Raw genomic sequence first — 18,510 nt, 5'->3', positions numbered from 1 at the left:
GAATCATTAAAATTTGATGCGTTGGATATATATTGTTATTGTCACCATGTCTACTATGAGATTTGAAATTGTCTATTATGAGTTTCCTCCTTGGTCCTTTCTTCGAAGGAAGGCAGAATATAGATATATACATAAAAGGTGTATTCTCATCTAAATGTGGAACTAAATGTTGACAAGCACAGCATCTGGTCTCATCGTTGAATGCATGAGTTTGAGCCAGGTATAGCCAGAAGGCAAGTGGACGGAGTTGGGCCTCGGAAGGGTGATTCAGCTTTATCTCAATCAAAGAGTGAGATAGGTCCAAAGCGAGGATACCACTTGGTGTGCGCTTGGTTTACACAAGGTCCGACGAGAGTGGTGTGCCCAAACCAGAAGAGACTGGCGGCGCCTGAAGTGCAAAGGAGAAACCGAGGCCAGGAGAACTGACGACAGAAGAAGAGCGAATATCCAAGCCCGTATCCTGTCTGAACCAAAGAGTTGAGTCTCCGGGCGAGACATAGACCAACACAGACATGGGACCATGGGTTGCCATTTATCGCACAGCGACACGGCATGAGTTGCACAATCGGACCCGGATTTCGACGGTATGATAGAGCAGAGACGATTACCAGGAAAGAGACCACCTGCCGAGCATCTCTTCATCCCTCATCTGCCTCAACGGCAAACAGAATCTTCAACCAGAGACTGCACCCGCGACACCCGATAATGATCTCGCCATGCTCCGCCTCCCTCTCCAAATCCTCCTCGTTGACCAAAAACCCGCGCTCATCACCGCACCGACATCCGCGATACCAGCAGTCGCCGTCGCCGCCTTCTGCCTCCTCGCAGGCAAGATCTTCCAAATCCACGATCTCCAAGCCGGTATGGAACACATTGCCAGTCTTCTCGCGCTCTGCAACCTTCAGCCTATCCAGACGTAGAGAGCGATCATATTCAGCGCGGAGGGCGGGGTCCGATAGGGTCTTGTAGGCGGTGGTGATCTGGTCGATGGTATACAGTTGTCGCGACGAGTTGCCATCGGATCTGGGAAAGAGAGGGTTCGGAGTAGACGTGGATGTAGAATTAGTTGGCCCTCCTAGCCCGGTCTCCCTTGCGACAGCACCCGCCTTGTCAGGGTGGTGTTTCAGCAATGCTTTATGGTATGCGATCTTGATCTGCTGTTTGGAGAGGACTGTCGACGAAGACCCCGTGAAGGGAAGAGACAGGATCTCATAGAGATCCACAGCATGTGCCGTCCTCGTCATGTTGAAAGAAGTGTATTCCTCTTTCTGTCCAGCGTCTGTTCGTCGTAGCTGGTTGGTTGTGTTGGTTCTGTGTCCCGCGCCGAGTCCTCGAGCGACCAGTCAGAGGTGCGCGCCAGGTTGTAATAGTGACACCCCGGAGTTTAGCGGAGATTTCCAATCGCATGCATTCCAGGGAATGAATGTGGTAATCTGGGGTAGCAGGGGTGCTGCAAAGCGGGGTGAGTGAGCTTTGTTACTGAGAGGATTCCACGATGATTTGAAAATGGCGGGTCGCCCTTGCACGCCACTTTGGGAGAGGGCCTTCCGGACCCATATTGACATAATGCGTTGGCGACTCCCTCTCTCTTTTATCATGTCGATATCTTGGACATGAATGCATATCTTTTTTATTACAATTTTCATCGCCATGATGGGTATTCTTCAGAGCTATGCGGTACAGCTCTGCCAAACTTTACCCGATGGCTCTATGTGACCATGCTAATGCTACATCTTACTCAAGGCGAAACCTACATGCTGTGAATACAGTTGAGACTACTGGCGCATGCAAATATGCGAGGGAATCGAAAGTTCCATTGACAACAAGAAAAACAATCTTAGTGAGTAATGACTCGGATATCAAGACAGGTATATAAACAGAGACGGGAATATTAGCAATTTTTGAGCAATCCCCTTACTCAGAAGTCTTGAAGACGAAGCGGTCCTCAGTCTTGAAGGGCACACCGAGCTCAAGGAGCTTGACAAAGACATCAGAGAACTCCTTGAAGAAGACATCGCTGTCCTTGGCATAGCGCTCGACATGCTTCTTGAAGCCCTTATCCTTCATAAGAGCCATATCAGTGGGCAACATCATGAGAGTGCCAGTGGACTTGTCGGTGAACTGTTTCGGGCCGTTCCACTTCTTCTGGATCCAGTTCTCCTCAGCAAGGAGGCGGAAGAACTCATTCGTGAAAACAGTAGGGCTGAAGTTCCAGGGGCCGTCGAAGCCGGAACGATCGGTGTGGCAGCGGCCCAGGGCATGGGCGCCGATCAGTGCAACCATCTCGCGGTCATCAAAGCCCATGCGGGAGAAGATATCGCGGATGTGACGCTGGTCCTTGGCGGCGTCAGGAAGACGGCCATCGGGAGTGCATGCTGCGACATCCCTGTCCTCACGGCCGGGTCTCCAGGGGATCGTTGGGCCGCCCAGCTCTTGGATAGCGCAAGCACCCGCAAGAGTCCACAGATCGGAGTAAGTGATCCAGGGGAACTGAGCCTTGATGGGCTCGAGGAAGTCGCGGGCGGTCTTGAGACCGGCGTTGGCGCCGTGATCGGACTCCGGGGCGAATCTCATGGTGGCGCCGTTGCTGCCTCCGGTGCCGGTCTCCTTATCATAGGTACCACTTGCGTGCCATGCGAGACGAACCAGGACCTATTGAGAGCAACGAAACCGTCTAGGTTAGTTCTTTGGTCTTTAATGACAACAACGAGCAGAAATGACTACTTACGGGACCATAGCTGCCGTCATCATAGTCGGTATCGTCGGCCAGACGGGCAGCGACAGCGTCGTACACCTTCTGGTAGTCGGCCTGGGTAGGGACGAAGGGCTTCTTGGGGGAGGAGGCGGAGTCGCCGTTCAGGTAGAAGTACGCTCCACCACCGAGGGCACCGAGACCAAGAGCCCAGATTCCGAAGGATGAGCCAGACTTCTCCGGGCCAGCTTCCGAAGCATATCCGCGACGAGGAGAGGCGCGAAGACCGTTGGCGGGGATGGCGAAACGGGTGCTGCGTGCAGCAGGACGGAAAGAGGAGGTCGCCGGGGTTGAGCGAAGGAAGGCCCGGGAAGCAGTTCTAGCAGCCGAAGCCATTGTGATAGGGACAGAAAGGGGAGATAAAGAAATCTATGGGTGTTCAGGAAAAAGGAAAGTAAAAGGAGTACAAGTACAAACGAGGAGAGAAGGGAGGAACCGGGGCATTTGTACTTCTGTCACATTTTCTACTGTCAGTACAACCCTGAACCAATACTTCGGTCCCCTCGTACAGAAGCTGATGGAATCACAGCCAATCAAGGGGGCCACATATGCTATTGCCTCGGCGTTTCGTCCATCTCCGCATTCCGGTACATCATCGTACATCCCCAGACTTTCACTTCTTTCACTTCTGTCATTATATTCTTGACTATCTCTATATTACGCTGCAATCCCAGGAGATTGTACTTGTTGAATTGACAGTACAGACTGGTACACCTGACACTAGAGGCGTGAGTAAGAAAGAAAACCGATATCTCGGAAACATCCATGGGTATTATTAACAACAAAGCGCTGTTTGGCCAACGCAGACCCACTCCGCCGCTTTCGACCTGCTTACCTGATCGACCAGTTTGCCCCCGGGCCCACCTTTTGGCAGCTTGCTCAGTAATAATCCAGGTCTAGATACTATACGGAGTACATCTATGTTTATTGATTCAAATAAGCTATTTATTAATCTTTGAGTTCGAGATCCCTTGGCAAGTTTGAACACGTTTCATGGTCTCGATCTTATTACCCATGGTTCTCGCCTGACTGCTGACATCCATAAATGTTCATGGATGGTACATCGCTACGACAGATCCTGCCGCGCGGTTTTAAAGTCGATGGAGGCCCAATTCTATATCTAGGGATTACTGCTCTCACCGCAGCAGTAGGTACACACAGTTCTTATAGGCGTAACCATATATGCCTTATTTTCCTCTCTACATATGGATATCTTGCAACAAACTACAAGTACTATTTCTTTCTTGAACCTCTGCGGCTTAAGCTTCTATATCGATTCTTCGTATATTCCCTTGCTTTTGACCAGCAGTCGTTTTTGCCTGCTACCCTCGAAGAACCCTCCGAACCCATTCCCCGTGGACAGTAGCACATGTTTAGACCGACTGAACCGTCAATGCAGAAAACCCCATTGCCTCTGGCATTTAACTGCCTACCTACATAGCCATGGATATAAATAGTGGGGTTAACCGGAAAATCTTGTTGAGCCGGACAGTCATGTGACACATAAGCTTAAGCTGAGGCTATAATGATCTTATGAGAAGTACGATGATAAATGATCTAGGACAAGGAATATAATGAGGTGCGGAGTGTATTTGAAAATTGATTTGAATTATTACTTGGGGATGTCCGTCGTAAAAAAGTCCTGCTGTTCAATAGATATGAACACCAGGGTGGAGTAGACGCAGCTCTGCTAAAAACTGTTTGGTTTTGATATTCCACGAACGAACGATTAAAAAATCACCCAAGAGACGTCCAGTGCCACAGGTAGGCACCACGCGGGTTATGTGGTTTGAAGTTTATATCTACATGTTGGATCCAAGTCCTCAACAATCCCGACATTAAAGGATTGGATTCTCGAGTCTCCAACACGCGAATGATTGCAGAAGGAGGAAATGTGTGTGGTGGAAAAGTTTTTATCTTAAGCTTTATGGCACGTGATTGGACTAGCGCAGTCACATGACCCTGTCCTTTTGTATCGAAAATTTCCGCGCAAATTGGAGACTTTTCTTCTTTACACTTTTCCGAACGCATAATCAACCGCCAATTCCTCTATCATAGGATGGTTGGTCATATTGGCGTACTAGAAGATATTCCTGGCTATCATTACGACTTCTCGACGGCTCCGACAGGGCTTCGGCCTTTAGGCGCATTGGTAGATGCGAGTCATTGGTGTCCGGACATGCCATTTTATTCTATAGCATTAATATACATGATCTTTAACTTTCCTTTGGCACCGTACAAGCCTAGGCTCGAGCCTATAAACCTAAGAATCCTAAAGTGTTCTAGAAGACCGGGCCTGGAGAAAACACTATGCCGGAAGAAACACGGAACGAATCGATATAGTAGAATGAGATGTCAACTCAACCTTGGAACAGTTAAGCTAAATGTTCAAATCCTAACTTCCTCTACTCTACTCTTTCTTTACTCTTTGTACTCCGTATATTCCGTAGTGCACATACATGTCTCATTTGGAATGATCTGCCCCTCGGACATCAATTGACCTCTTCTCCGCCCTGGGAACCAGAATTCTTCCCCTATTCCACTTTGTATTACTGCCACTCCTTCTATTTATTTATTCTTGTAATTATTTTCTTTTCTTTTTTGCATCATGGCTCCCGGCATCAGCAAGCGCGAGCAGGCGCGGAATGAAAAGACTCTGGCGGAGCTGATCCGGACCGTTCCTGGCAATGACCGATGTGCCGATTGCGATGCCTTGACCCCAGGTTCGTCCCTAAAGACCTTTGACCTTTATTGTTGATCTCACTAATTATTATTTGAATAGGATGGGCAAGCTGGAATGTATGTCGCCGCTTCTTTTTACCTTCGATCGAATCCACAAACTGACTGTTCATCTCCGACAGATGGGCATCTTCCTTTGCATGCGTTGCGCCGCACTGCACCGAAAGCTGGGCACGCATATCTCCAAGATCAAATCTTTAACCATGGACACATGGACATCAGAGCAAGTTGATGTGAGCACAATCCGACAACCCGCAATAGCAAAGGCCATGAACTGACAAAGTGGACTTTATCACCTGGACAGAACATGAAATCGCACGGTAATATCCTTATGAACAAAATGAACAACCCACGAGGTATCAAGCCGCCAATCCCCACCGACATTGACGAGGCCGATGCATGCATGGAACGGTTTATCCGGCAGAAATATCAACACCGTTCGTTGGAAAATGGAAAGCCAAAGCCCCCGAGCAGGGAGGATTCAAGTTACTCCAACCATAGGGCCCCGTCCCCCGTGGAGTCAAGAAAGAATGACTATAACATATCTCCTGAGGGTTCTCCTCCTCCACTTCCGCCCAAGTCTGGGAGATTTTTCAAGTTTGGTCTACGATCGTCATCCTCTACCTCGAACCTCCGCCGATTTGGTGGTAAGCCCAAGGTGACTTCGCCAACCTCGGATGACGGAGCCTGGTCACCACCACCATTGCAATCTAGAAAGACGACAGGACTTGGTGCGCCTGTGGCCGATGTAACAACGGCATCTTTCGAGTCCAAAATGGCGGCATTGCAGCAGATGGGATTCACCAATGACCGACGAAACGAGATGGTCCTCAAAGGACTCCATGAGGATCTGGATCGAGCGGTGGAAACACTGGTCAGGTTGGGTGAAGGGGGGAACCCCGCATCAAGATCCAGGACCCCGGCCGGGACCAGCAGTGGTGCATCCGCACGCGTAGTAATCCCGAAGCCCGAGACGTCCAAAAACCCGTTCCCCGTTGCAACCGACAACACCTTCCCTGAGGTTTCCAACAACCCATTTGACCGAGCAGTCTCGAATCCTGTGGCCCCATCGCAAACCCAGCAATCACAGACCACTGCGTACAACCCATTCGATCAGATGAACGGGAAGCCGGCATCTACACAGCCTTTAGAGTCATCTTTCCAGGGCCTGCAGGTCTCCCAGCCCTTGTTTCCCCACTCCACCGGTGGGTACCCGAACCAGACAAGCTCCATGCAGCACTCTCTACATCAGCAGTCCTATACGCCTCCGGTCACTGCGACATTCGCGCAGTCTCCCTATGTTACGTCGCCTCAGCCAATGGACAAAAGCTACAATCCATTCGACCAGGCACCACCGCAGCCGCAGGGTGGCTTGGCTAGTCAGACATATCCCAACCCTAATGTCCCGCAAACGAACCCTTTCTTCAACACTGCGCCACAAAATCAACCCATGCAGCCCCAACAGCAGCAAATGAACCCGCTCATGACGAAACCAGGGGGCTTTGAGCCTCCTCGTCATGCAAATACCATGCCCGTCATGTCCTCTTCCTCGCCATTTGGACTAACTGCTCCTTCCCAAGTACAGCAGCAGCAACCACAGATGCAGATGCAGATGCAGCCGCAGATGCAGCCCCAACAGCAACAGCAGCAGCCATCAAATGGTCTGGGAGCTTACAACCCGTTCCAACAAGGGCCGGCGCCGAACACAGCGCAGAGCGCAGGTGGCTACCCTAACCAATTCCAGTCTCACCTGCAACCGCAGCCACAGCAGGCGCAGCAGCTCATGCCTCAGCGCACTGGGATGGACAAAAACAGCATTCTTTCGTTATACAATATGGGTCCCGCGCAATCTAACATGACAACCATTGCCGAGCAACCTCAGCAACCTCAGCAACCTCAGCAACCTCAGCAACCTCAGCCATCCCAGGCCCCACCTCCCTCGATGAACCCTTACGCCCAACCATCAAACCAATACACCTCCATGTCTCATACCCAGCAAGCCACAAACTTCCAGAATCAACACCAGCCCCAGCCCCAGCAAAATTCCCAGTCCCAGCAACCTACCGCCAACACTCAGCCCACCACGTCCAACAACCCCTTCTTCGGCACCGCTCCCACAGGCAGCGGATCCGGCCTTGCCGCACAGGCAGGCATCAACACATATCAGCAGCAATCCACAGGACTCGGAATTGGCGGCATGAACGACCAACCCGGGGCCGGAACTACCACCGGAACTACCCCGTCCACGGGAACGAACAACTCCCCATTCTCGGGAATGAGCAGTCCGCCCTTTGCAGGAGCAAACAGCTCCCCATTTGCTGGAGGCAAGTCACCTTTTTCAGGCCCACCGCCTACGAACTCAGCATTCCCACGAACGCACATGAGCCAACCGAGCGTCGATGTGAGCGGGCTGCAGAATGGTCGGCATAGCCCTGATGCCTTTGCTAGTCTGAGTGCTCGCTATGGTTGAGTTTTTTGACTTTGGCCTTGGATAATACCTAGATAGAGGGTCGGGCAATGTGAATATGGATATTGACATGGACATTAGTTTTGGTTTTCATTCTGACGTTGACTCTTGTACTGATATAGAAGATTGACGAGACGTGTTATGGTTGTGCATGTCCGGAGCATTTTCATTGTCTGTTTGACGCTCGTTCGATTTTTTTTCTTTTCTTCTTGTCACATTCCCTGTTGTTATTTTCTTTGTTCATTAGAATATTCCTTTGGCTTCCGGTTAGCGAGTCAAATAGTACAAATGTTGTGTCTTGTTGCATATGAGTATCGAACTAATATATTACTGGGGAATCAAGACAGATTATCGTACTGTAGATCTAGGGCTATATGTTCAAAGAGAAGCGAAGACAAAAGGGAAAGAGTAAGGGAAGGAAGATCCGCAGCACCAAATATATAACGCGAGAGCTGGCGACCAAAAAGCCAACTGAAAGAGGCCAGGAATCGATGATCTCAAGACCAAAGTTCTGCCTCCGTAGGTCTCCTCTCAGCTCCGCCCAACCAAGACGGCAACACTGGAAGCCAGTCGGACATCCAGGAAGGAAGCCAACTTGTCTTCTGCTTGGAGAATGACAACCTCGTTACAAATTTCTCCCAACGAGAGGCGGGACGCCAGGGCCAAGGAATCGATGATTTTGAAGGCGACGAGAAAAGAGCCTTCACTGAACGTCGCCACGACGCAAACAATGAAGGAGGTGATGAGGACCAAGGCATCGAAGACACGTGGAGGCCCATCCATCCTTGCTTTCTTTGCTTGCGCCCCTCATTCTTGAACGCTTCCACGATACGATCGAATTGCTTATCCCGGCTTTGCCGCAATTGGCGTTCGGTATTGGAGCGCCACGCGTCCTGCTCGGCTGTGTCCAGGCACCAGACTACAATGTCGCCGCGACGGCGCCAGTCATCATGCCAGGCGGTGTTGAAGGTGCGCCAGCACTCACCATAGTACGAGCCGCGCAGTATGGCGTAGAGGGTTGGTTCGAGCTGGGCGAAGAAGATGAGGTAGTCGGGCCATTCATGTTGTGGAGCCTTATTGGTGGACTTTCCTGGTACAAAATCATGTGCAGAAGAGGCGTAGCTTGGTCGTCGAGGGACGTGTCGGAGACCGCCAGCCATATTCTGGCGTAGAAATTGGAATGGGTCGTCGTAGAATTGGTCTGCTTCGTCTCGGTAGACGGCTTTCTGGGTTGCATTGAGATCAATCGGTGGCTCGCAGGAAAGGGCCCAGGCGTTAATTGTCGGGTAGACGAGATGAGAGCGCCAGGGCGTGCTGTGGCAGGGCATTAAGAAGCCAGCAGAGATTCCGGTTTCTGAGACGGAGTTTGTTTGTCTCTTTGTTAGTACCGAGTGTGCTTCGTGCTGCTGACGGAGATAGGAGAGGACCCTAAGTGTTCCCGACGCATGATGGAGAGTTGTATACAGCGCAATGACCACATTTACAAGTACGAGAAAGATGAGAATCAATCTGCGGGGTGTATGACGCGGGTATGCCCGCGAGTAGATGGCTGGGTAAAAGAACTGCACCAATGGTGGCGCAGCTAATATGTGCAGGCAGGGCAGCAATGGGTAGATGAATCGTACCTCCTTGTGAGAGATCAAAGAGAGGACAAATGGCATCAGAAGACAGACAGTCGCCAATTGCACTCGGATCGCCGCCTGCAAACTGTCTCCCACTGTGGACTTCCGAGTCGTCAAGGTTCGGTATAAACCAATAACCGCAAAGGGCAAAAGAGTGGTGAGTAGAAGCGGATAGCCCTGTGAGATGTAGTAATGCCAGTCATTGCTGCCATAAAAGACAGCCAGTGACTGCGCGATGTTGAAGTATAGGAACCTGAGCGGTGGGAAGGTCCAAATTCCATAGAACAGACGGTCCGCAACGGAAGACACCGCGAGAATTGCCGACCTGCCAGATCGAAAGGTCAGCTGGCCCCTTATGAGGGAGACGGATCACTTACCCGCAAACTATGACTTCAAAAATGAGGATCTTGCGCTGGGGCCAAGACGTCCGAAGCCAAGCGAGGCCGGCCAGGGTTGCCCAGACGAGAATATTGGTCGGCCGCAGTATACATGCGAGCGCCGCCAGCGGCAGGCATTGGTGGAGGCTGCAGGCAGCGTCAGTGGCTGTTGTCACAAAGTTGGGGTCCAGTCATACCCAACAATCGCACTTCGATCCCGGTCCGTGCCCCTCATTTGGTTGCTGGTGCTTTTGTCGCGGCCATCGCCGGCTGTAGAGCCTGCCGACCACTGCCATGGCCATAGTTCCAATGCAACAATGGTGAGTGTAGTTTCAAGACAATTCGACAGGGTCCTAGTGGAGCAGAACCATTGCCAGGGATTCAGGACCGTTGCGACCAGCTGTTAGAACAATTAGCATGCGCATTTTCCTGCCCAGAGAAGTCCCGAACACGCGACACATAATCACATACCGTTGTCCAGGATCCACGAGAATCATCTCCATAGACGCGAACTGCGAGCTTCCATGTGTAGAAATCACCAATTGCCGCCACAACGGCCTGCGCTGTCTTTGGGGCGGCAATCAGGAGCTCTGCGCGCGTAGCGGGCGACACGCTGAGGGCGGAGGCGAGAAAATCGGCTGCTTTATAGAGAACGGCGAAGAAGAGAGGATGTAGTGAGGATCGGAGTTGGTGCCGCCATTCCTAGGACAGGTTAGCCAAAGCCATGTGTTGACGCGATCGCATTCACTCACCCATGTCACCCAGGCCCCTTGGCCTTGACCGAATGCGATCTGCCAGGCTGGCTCTAGTGACTGGAAGTATTCATCTGGTTGGAAAAAGGTCCGAACCGCGAACGCGTTGGCGAGACGGAAGGCGATGAGGAAGAGGAGTATGTTTTGAGTGGGCGCGCGGGGGATTTGAGGTGTTCGCGGAGAAATTGGTTTAGACATGATCAAGGGTAAGATAATTGTAAAGACTCATTCATTCCCTCGTACATTGCGACTCAAGTATTGTCTGATTCCGCAAAGCGCAATGAACAAAGGAGAGGGCGGTAGAGGATCTCCCCGAGGTTCGACTCGACTCGAATTGCCCTGAACTGCCTAATATGCCTAATATCTCCTTTGTCTCATCTTTTTATTTTTTATTTTCGTACTTTCGTATTTTGTTTGAATGATAATTGTTCTTTGTTTTAGCATAATCTTTATTTGTTTATATCTCTAACGTTCAAGTATACATATATGTATTTTTCTTCTTCAATAACCGTAGTATGTATGACGTGCGTTTCTACCGGTCTCCCTCTCTCTCCCTCAAATTTTCTTTTTATTTTTTTTATTTTTAGCTGATTCTAATTAGATCAATAATTAATACCTGGAACATGATAGTCAATATAGAACCAATGAACGAATCAGAAATCGTGGTTATCCAAGCCAATGGAGCCGTGTAGGGTAATCCTGCGCATAGGGAACAGCATCGGCACGACCTGTACTTAGCGGACATCCCGTCTAACAAGTCTAACACTTAACGGCATAGCGGCTGTACAAAGGGAAAATTCCCCTTACTTATATATCTCTTGTCTTCTTCTTTTTCGGAGTTTCTCTTTTCTCTGAATTTCTCTTCAATTTCTTTGAATCCCTCATCTTCCCTTCTTTACCCCAGTGCCGATCCTCCGTTTACCTCCAACTTCCCCCAACTTCTTAGCTCTCCCCGCAATCCACCATGGCTACCAACGGGTCTTTCTCCCACTACCATGCTGCCTCTTCTGCTGAGGCTATTGAGGCTGAGCATGAATATGCTGCCCACAACTACCACCCTCTCCCTATTGTCTTTGCCCGGGCTCAGGGTACTTCGGTCTGGGACCCCGAAGGTCGTCACTACCTTGACTTCCTCTCCGCCTACTCTGCTGTGAACCAAGGCCACTGCCACCCCAAATTGATTGCTGCACTGGTAGACCAAGCTTCGCGAGTAACTCTAAGCTCCCGGGCATTCTACAATGACGTTTTCCCTCGCTTTGCCAAGTTTGTTACCGGCTACTTTGGCTTTGACATGGTGATGCCCATGAACACCGGCGCCGAGGCTGTTGAGACGGGTATCAAAATCGCCCGCAAATGGGGATACAAGGTCAAGGGCATTCCGGAAAATAAAGCCGTTATCTTGAGTGCAGAGAATAACTTCCATGGGCGTACAGTAAGTGAATTGTGACCCCTCCCTGTTACACCAGTTACATCAGTGGCTGACTATGATGACCCCTTGCATTAGTTCGCCGCCATTTCCCTATCTTCCGATCCCGAGTCACGCGAGAACTACGGCCCTTATCTGCCCGGTATCGGATGCACGATCCCGGGAACTGAGAAGCCCATCGCCTACAATGACAAGGTAGCTCTACGTGAGGCGTTCGAGGCCGCCGGCCCCAACCTCGCTGGTTTCCTCGTCGAGCCTATCCAGGGTGAGGCAGGCATCGTCGTCCCCGATGAAGACTACCTGCAGGAGGCCCGGGCACTTTGCGACAAGCACAATGTGTTGCTGATCTGCGATGAGATCCAAACCGGTATCGCGCGCACGGGTAAGTTGTTGTGCCACGAGTGGAGCGGCATCAAGCCCGACCTTGTCTTGCTCGGGAAGGCCATCTCCGGTGGTATGTACCCGGTCTCTTGCGTGCTGGGTAGAAAGGACGTCATGCTCACGATCGAGCCTGGCACCCATGGTTCGACCTACGGCGGAAACCCACTTGGTTGCGCCGTTGCTATTCGCGCCCTTGAGGTCGTGCAGGAGGAAAACATGGTCGAGCGTTCGGAGAAGCTCGGCCACTTGTTCCGGGATGGGCTGCTGGCTATCCAGAGCCCGATCATCCAGACAGTGCGTGGAAAGGGTCTGCTCAATGCCATCGTCATTGATGAGTCGAAGACGAATGGACATACCGCTTGGGATCTGTGTATGTTGATGAAGGAGAAGGGTTTGTTGGTATGTATTCGAGTCTACCCGTGAAGTTCGATTCGGACGCTGACTTCCATTTCTCCAGGCCAAACCTACCCACCAGAACATCATTCGGCTTGCTCCTCCGCTGGTCATCACGGAGGAGGAGATCCAAAAGGCCCTCGACATCATCAAGGAGGCCGTGACAGACCTGCCCAACCTCAAGGGCGCATCCGAGGACAAAGTTATCCCTCCCCCGGAGAAGAAGGTCAAGATTGGTCTTGAGAACTAGTTGCGCCTATAGAGAGGGGACCTCCGCAGGTCCACAGATCACAGTCGCAACCCCAAAAAGCCACGTATCATATTATCTAGGTCAGGGCTTGCTAGTTGAGATTCCCATTGGACACAAGCTTGAGATGACCGAAATGTGCCTGACACATTTTCCAACGGTCTGCTTGTTATCCCACGACGCGATGACGGATGGCTTTCCTTTTTTCCTTTTTTTCCCTTTTCAGGGGCAAAACTTGTATGCCATAGCAAAGAATAGATCATAACAAATTTGGATTTTCAACACAGTCTGCTAATGAAGCCGACTTTGGCTAATTTCCACGGACCTACAACATAGGTAGTAACCTACAACCTTGCCCCTCCACGGCTTCCTCCAAATAAAGATTACTAATCCCAAAGTCGGCGATCGGCATCTACCAACCCCGCGATGCCGACTTGCCGACTTGACAGGGCCTTCGGGTGTTTCCTACAGAGTACCTAAGGTAGATAGTGAATTTTTAAGCGAATGCATGTGTTTCCTTTGGTTTCTTTCCGACTTCTGACTTTTATGTATCCTGACAGGCCCAACAAGCCCGATCTTGGGATGCTTAGCCCTGTTTGGTGGATATCATATAAGGGCTCGGATATCCGTGTCCGACTTTTTCAATACTCCGTTCGCATTGTCATATATCTATAAGTCATTAGACCCCCTGGAATCTCCGGAATCCGAAATCATCTCAAGTTATAAATCCCCAAGCCCTACAGGGCTTAATTCCTAATCCCCGACATTATCTCCGCCTTCCGCATTCAGCATCTCGTGGTTGTCCCCACATCGATTCTATTACTTCCACTTCTTTCATATTCCATTTTCTGGAACACTGTCCAGCTGAACTGGATTCAAATATCCAAAGTTCAGCATGTCCGCGCCCCAGCCGCTACATGAAGTAGTGGTGGCGGATGACAAGGTCCAGGGCAATACCTCGAGATCAGCATCCGACGAAGCGGACGTGCAGCCTATGCAAAAGAAAAAATGGTATCGCAGACTCAATCCGCTGCGATTGCAAAAGATACCTCCGGTACCGACAGAGCGATCTGTGTCGCATGAACATGGCGCTTCGATTTTCAGCATTATTTCCTTCCAATGGATGTCTCCGTTGATGAAGGTGGGCTATCTACGTCCACTCGATTTGCAGGATATCTGGACTGTCAATCCCGACCGGGCCGTTGATGTATTGTCTGGCCGATTAGACGCCGCATTGGAGAAGCGCACTGAGAGTGGTATTAACCGCCCGCTTCTCTGGGCGTTGTACGACACGTTCAGGTTTGAATTTCTGCTCGGCGGCATCTGTCAGCTTTTCAGTTCGCTGTTGCTAGTATTTGCGCCGTATTTGACTCGGTACCTGATTGCTTTTGCGACGGAGGCTTATGTCGCACAAAAGGCTGGGCACCCTGTGCCTCACATTGGCAAGGGTATGGGGTTCGTCGTTGGTATCACCTGCATGCAGGCACTTCAAAGCTTGTGCACGAATCAGTTCCTGTATCGCGGTCAGGTTGTTGGCGGGCAGATCCGTGCCGTGCTTATTTCCCACATATTTAACAAGGCTATGAAATTATCTGGTCGTGCTAAGGCAGGAGGGCAAGCTACTCCAGAAGAAGCCAAAGCCTTGGAGGCAACGAAGGATGCTCTCTTAAAGCCAGAAGAGAAAGCGAAGAAACAGAAGCCTGATAATGCGCTGCCTGCACCTGGTGGAGTTGCAGGTGATGGCCGCGGATGGAATAATGGTCGCATCACTGCTCTCATGAGCATTGACGTGGACCGAATTAACCTGGCTTGTGGCATGTTCCATATGATTTGGACAGCACCCATCTCCATTATAGTGACACTGGTCCTTCTCTTGGTCAACATTGGCTACAGTTGCTTGTCTGGTTACGCACTGCTGGTAATCGGAATGCCATTTTTGACTTTCGCTGTGCGATCCTTGATCACCCGACGACGGAATATCAACAAGATTACCGACCAGCGTGTATCTCTCACCCAGGAAATTCTGCAAGCGGTGCGGTTCGTGAAGTTCTTTGGTTGGGAGAGCAGCTTCCTCGGCCGTCTGAAAGAGATCCGCGGGCGAGAAATTCGTTCCATCCAGACGTTGCTTGCGATCCGCAACGGCATTCTCTGTGTGGCGATGTCTATTCCTGTCTTCGCCTCGATGTTGGCTTTCGTTACCTATGCGCTATCAAATCATGACTTGGATCCCGCGCCGATTTTCTCTTCATTGGCGCTGTTCAATTCCCTGCGGATGCCGTTGAACATGCTGCCACTGGTTATCGGTCAAGTGACCGATGCTTCGACTGCTTTCAATCGAATCCAGGAGTTCCTACTCGCCGAAGAACAGAAGGAAGATATCGAGCGGGATGAAAACATGCAGAATGCCATCGAAATGGACCATGCTTCGTTTACCTGGGAACGCCTTCCGACAGACGAAAAGGATGCACAAAAAGCCGGCAAGAAGGCAGCGGCACGCCCCGAGCCAACAGAGAAGTCAACACCTGAAGACGAGACCGATGAAACTCCCACAGAGCCATTTAAACTCAAGGACATGACCTTTGAAGTCGGCCGACATGAACTGCTGGCTGTGATTGGAACAGTCGGTTGTGGCAAGAGTTCCTTACTCTCGGCTCTGGCGGGCGATATGCGTGTGACTGATGGCACTGTACGTCTGGGCACCACACGCGCATTTTGTCCCCAGTACGCCTGGATTCAGAATACCACTGTGCGCAACAATATTCTATTTGGGAGGGAATATGATGAGACTTGGTATGAGCAAGTGATTGACGCATGCGCTCTGACCCCAGATCTCGAGATTCTACCGAATGGAGACCAAACCGAGATCGGAGAACGAGGTATCACTGTGTCTGGTGGACAGAAACAGCGTTTGAATATCGCCCGAGCCATATATTTCAATGCGGAACTGGTGCTCATGGATGATCCTTTGTCAGCTGTCGATGCACATGTCGGTCGTCACATCATGGACAAGGCAATCTGTGGCTTGCTCAAAGATCGGTGCCGAATCTTGGCGACGCATCAACTTCATGTTCTCAGCCGATGTGATCGAATCATTGTTATGGACGAGGGCCGGATTAGTGCGGTCGATACATTCGACAACCTGATGCGCGACAACGAGGTCTTCAAGCGGTTGATGTCTAGTTCTCGACAGGAGGATATGCAAGAGGAGGAGGAAGAGGCGGTGGACGAAGCCGTGGATGAAGCAGACGAAAAGGAGCCAAGTTCCAAGAAGGCCGCCCCAGCAAAACCCACCGCAGCCCTGATGCAGCAAGAAGAAAAGGCCACTGAATCCGTCGGCTGGAGTGTCTGGAATGCCTATATCAAAGCCTCCGGCAGTTATTTCAATGCCATTATTGTGTTCATCTTACTTGGCCTTACAAATGTCGCCAACATATGGACTAGCCTGTGGCTGTCCTACTGGACTTCTGACAAGTACCCGGCGCTGTCGACCGGCCAATATATTGGAATTTACGCTGGACTGGGTGGTAGTGTTGTTCTCTTGATGTTTGCCTTCTCGACTTACATGACCACCTGCGGTACGAACGCTAGCAAGACCATGCTTCAGCGTGCGATGTCCCGTGTGCTCCGCGCGCCTATGGCTTTCTTCGATACTACACCACTTGGACGAATCACCAACCGCTTCTCGAAGGATATTCAGGTGATGGATAATGAACTTTCCGACGCGATGCGTATCTATGCCCTGACAATGACCATGATTATTTCTGTGATGGTCTTGGTCATAGTGTTCTTCTATTACGTGAGTACCCTTCCCTTGGAATTTCTTGGGAGTCGTGACAAGATTTGCTAAACCCCCTTTAGTTCGTCATCGCACTTGTCCCGCTGTTCATACTGTTCCTTCTAGCTTCGAACTATTACAGAGCATCCGCCCGCGAGATGAAGCGCCACGAGAGCGTATTGCGATCAATGGTGTATGCTAGGTTCGGCGAAGCTATCACAGGAGTCGCGTGCATTCGAGCATACGGCGTAGAGAACCAATTCCGCCGCACCATCCGAGACTCGATAGATGTGATGAACGGGGCTTATTTCCTCACTTTCTCCAATCAGCGTTGGCTCAGTGTCCGACTCGATGCCGTGGCGACCCTATTAGTTTTCGTGGTCGGTGTTCTGGTCGTCACTTCTCGTTTCAATGTATCTCCTAGTATCTCTGGGTTGGTGCTTTCTTATATTTTGGCTATCGCACAGATGCTCCAGTTCACGGTTCGTCAACTGGCCGAAGTTGAGAACAACATGAACGCCACAGAACGTGTTCACTACTATGGTACTCAGTTGGAAGAGGAGGCGCCTTTGCACCAGGCCGAGGTGTCACCCAGCTGGCCCGAGAAGGGCCACATCGAGTTCAACAGCGTGGAGATGCGCTACCGGGCTGGCCTTCCACTCGTGCTGCAGGGGCTTACTATGGACGTGCGAGGAGGCGAGCGCATCGGTATTGTCGGTCGCACCGGTGCCGGCAAATCGAGTATCATGTCCGCACTATTCCGTCTAACCGAACTATCTGGAGGTAATATCAAAATTGACGGCATCGACATTTCTACCGTCGGCCTTCACGACCTTCGATCCCGCCTTGCCATCATCCCTCAAGACCCAGCCTTATTCAAGGGGACGGTCCGCTCCAATCTTGATCCATTCAACGAACATAATGATCTCGAGCTATGGTCCGCGCTGCGCAAGGCGTACCTCATCGGCCAAGAGCAAGAACTCGAAGGCGAGCAACTTCCAAGCGGGTCAGGCAGCGGAACCACGACCCCAGTCACAGGCGGTGACGTGAAAGCCCACCCATTAAACAGACTCACCCTCGAGTCGCCAGTCGACGATGAAGGCCTGAACTTTTCCCTAGGCCAGCGGCAGCTGATGGCTCTCGCCCGGGCGCTGGTCCGCGACGCACGTATCATCGTCTGCGACGAAGCTACCTCTTCCGTTGATTTCGAGACAGATCAGAAGATCCAACACACTATGGCTCAGGGCTTCGATGGAAAGACTTTGCTGTGTATTGCACATCGCTTGCGCACGATCATCCACTACGATCGCATCTGCGTTATGGACCAGGGTCGGATTGCCGAGATGGATGCGCCAGTTGCATTGTGGGATAAGGCAGATGGCATCTTCCGTGCCATGTGTGAACGCAGTGGAATCACACGCGAGGACATTCTCAGCACTAACTGAGATGAAGTGATGTTTCAGAAATCAGTATATAATCTCCAGATATCATACATACAAAATACTAAGGCACATTAGCGTGACTATTAATACATACCATCTTTCCATTCAGCATCTTCACATTATTCTCATAGCACCAA

General features: G+C 50.9%; 6 protein-coding genes across 6 annotated transcripts; 3 read left to right on the top strand and 3 right to left on the bottom strand.

The window, feature by feature from the left end:
* Window positions 1-638: 638 nt before the first annotated feature.
* On the bottom strand, window positions 639-1,244 carry N7489_006512 (uncharacterized protein; the record flags this gene model as incomplete). The annotated part of the gene is made up of 1 exon (XM_056712262.1): window positions 639-1,244. The coding sequence occupies one exon, from the start codon at window positions 1,242-1,244 to the stop codon at window positions 639-641; it is 606 nt and encodes a 201-aa protein (XP_056565977.1).
* A 670-nt stretch (window positions 1,245-1,914) lies between these two features.
* Window positions 1,915-3,088, bottom strand: N7489_006511 (peroxidase; the record flags this gene model as incomplete). The annotated part of the gene is made up of 2 exons (XM_056712261.1): window positions 1,915-2,652; window positions 2,729-3,088. 2 exons carry the CDS (start codon window positions 3,086-3,088, stop codon window positions 1,915-1,917), a joined length of 1,098 nt encoding a protein of 365 aa, XP_056565976.1.
* A 2,272-nt stretch (window positions 3,089-5,360) lies between these two features.
* Window positions 5,361-7,961, top strand: N7489_006510 (uncharacterized protein; the record flags this gene model as incomplete). The annotated part of the gene is made up of 4 exons (XM_056712260.1): window positions 5,361-5,475; window positions 5,535-5,551; window positions 5,614-5,724; window positions 5,796-7,961. The coding sequence occupies 4 exons, from the start codon at window positions 5,361-5,363 to the stop codon at window positions 7,959-7,961; spliced, it is 2,409 nt and encodes an 802-aa protein (XP_056565975.1).
* A 494-nt stretch (window positions 7,962-8,455) lies between these two features.
* gpi10 (putative glycosylphosphatidylinositol-alpha 1,2 mannosyltransferase) lies at window positions 8,456-10,907 on the bottom strand (the record flags this gene model as incomplete). Its single annotated transcript, XM_056712259.1, has 5 exons — window positions 8,456-9,905; window positions 9,958-10,104; window positions 10,155-10,357; window positions 10,429-10,659; window positions 10,710-10,907. The coding sequence occupies 5 exons, from the start codon at window positions 10,905-10,907 to the stop codon at window positions 8,456-8,458; spliced, it is 2,229 nt and encodes a 742-aa protein (XP_056565974.1).
* A 766-nt stretch (window positions 10,908-11,673) lies between these two features.
* car2 (ornithine-oxo-acid transaminase) lies at window positions 11,674-13,159 on the top strand (the record flags this gene model as incomplete). The annotated part of the gene is made up of 3 exons (XM_056712258.1): window positions 11,674-12,141; window positions 12,214-12,915; window positions 12,974-13,159. The coding sequence occupies 3 exons, from the start codon at window positions 11,674-11,676 to the stop codon at window positions 13,157-13,159; spliced, it is 1,356 nt and encodes a 451-aa protein (XP_056565973.1).
* An 892-nt stretch (window positions 13,160-14,051) lies between these two features.
* On the top strand, window positions 14,052-18,376 carry N7489_006507 (ATP-binding cassette transporter YOR1; the record flags this gene model as incomplete). Its single annotated transcript, XM_056712257.1, has 2 exons — window positions 14,052-16,952; window positions 17,015-18,376. 2 exons carry the CDS (start codon window positions 14,052-14,054, stop codon window positions 18,374-18,376), a joined length of 4,263 nt encoding a protein of 1,420 aa, XP_056565972.1.
* Between the last annotated feature and the right edge of the window lie 134 nt (window positions 18,377-18,510).

The sequence above is a fragment of the Penicillium chrysogenum genome (assembly GCF_028827035.1).
Source record: "Penicillium chrysogenum strain IBT 35668 chromosome Unknown utg000004l_segment0_segment0, whole genome shotgun sequence".
NCBI lineage: Eukaryota > Fungi > Ascomycota > Eurotiomycetes > Eurotiales > Aspergillaceae > Penicillium > Penicillium chrysogenum.
Note: the sequence above shows the minus strand (reverse complement) of the source record. Positions and strands in the feature narration are given on the sequence as shown.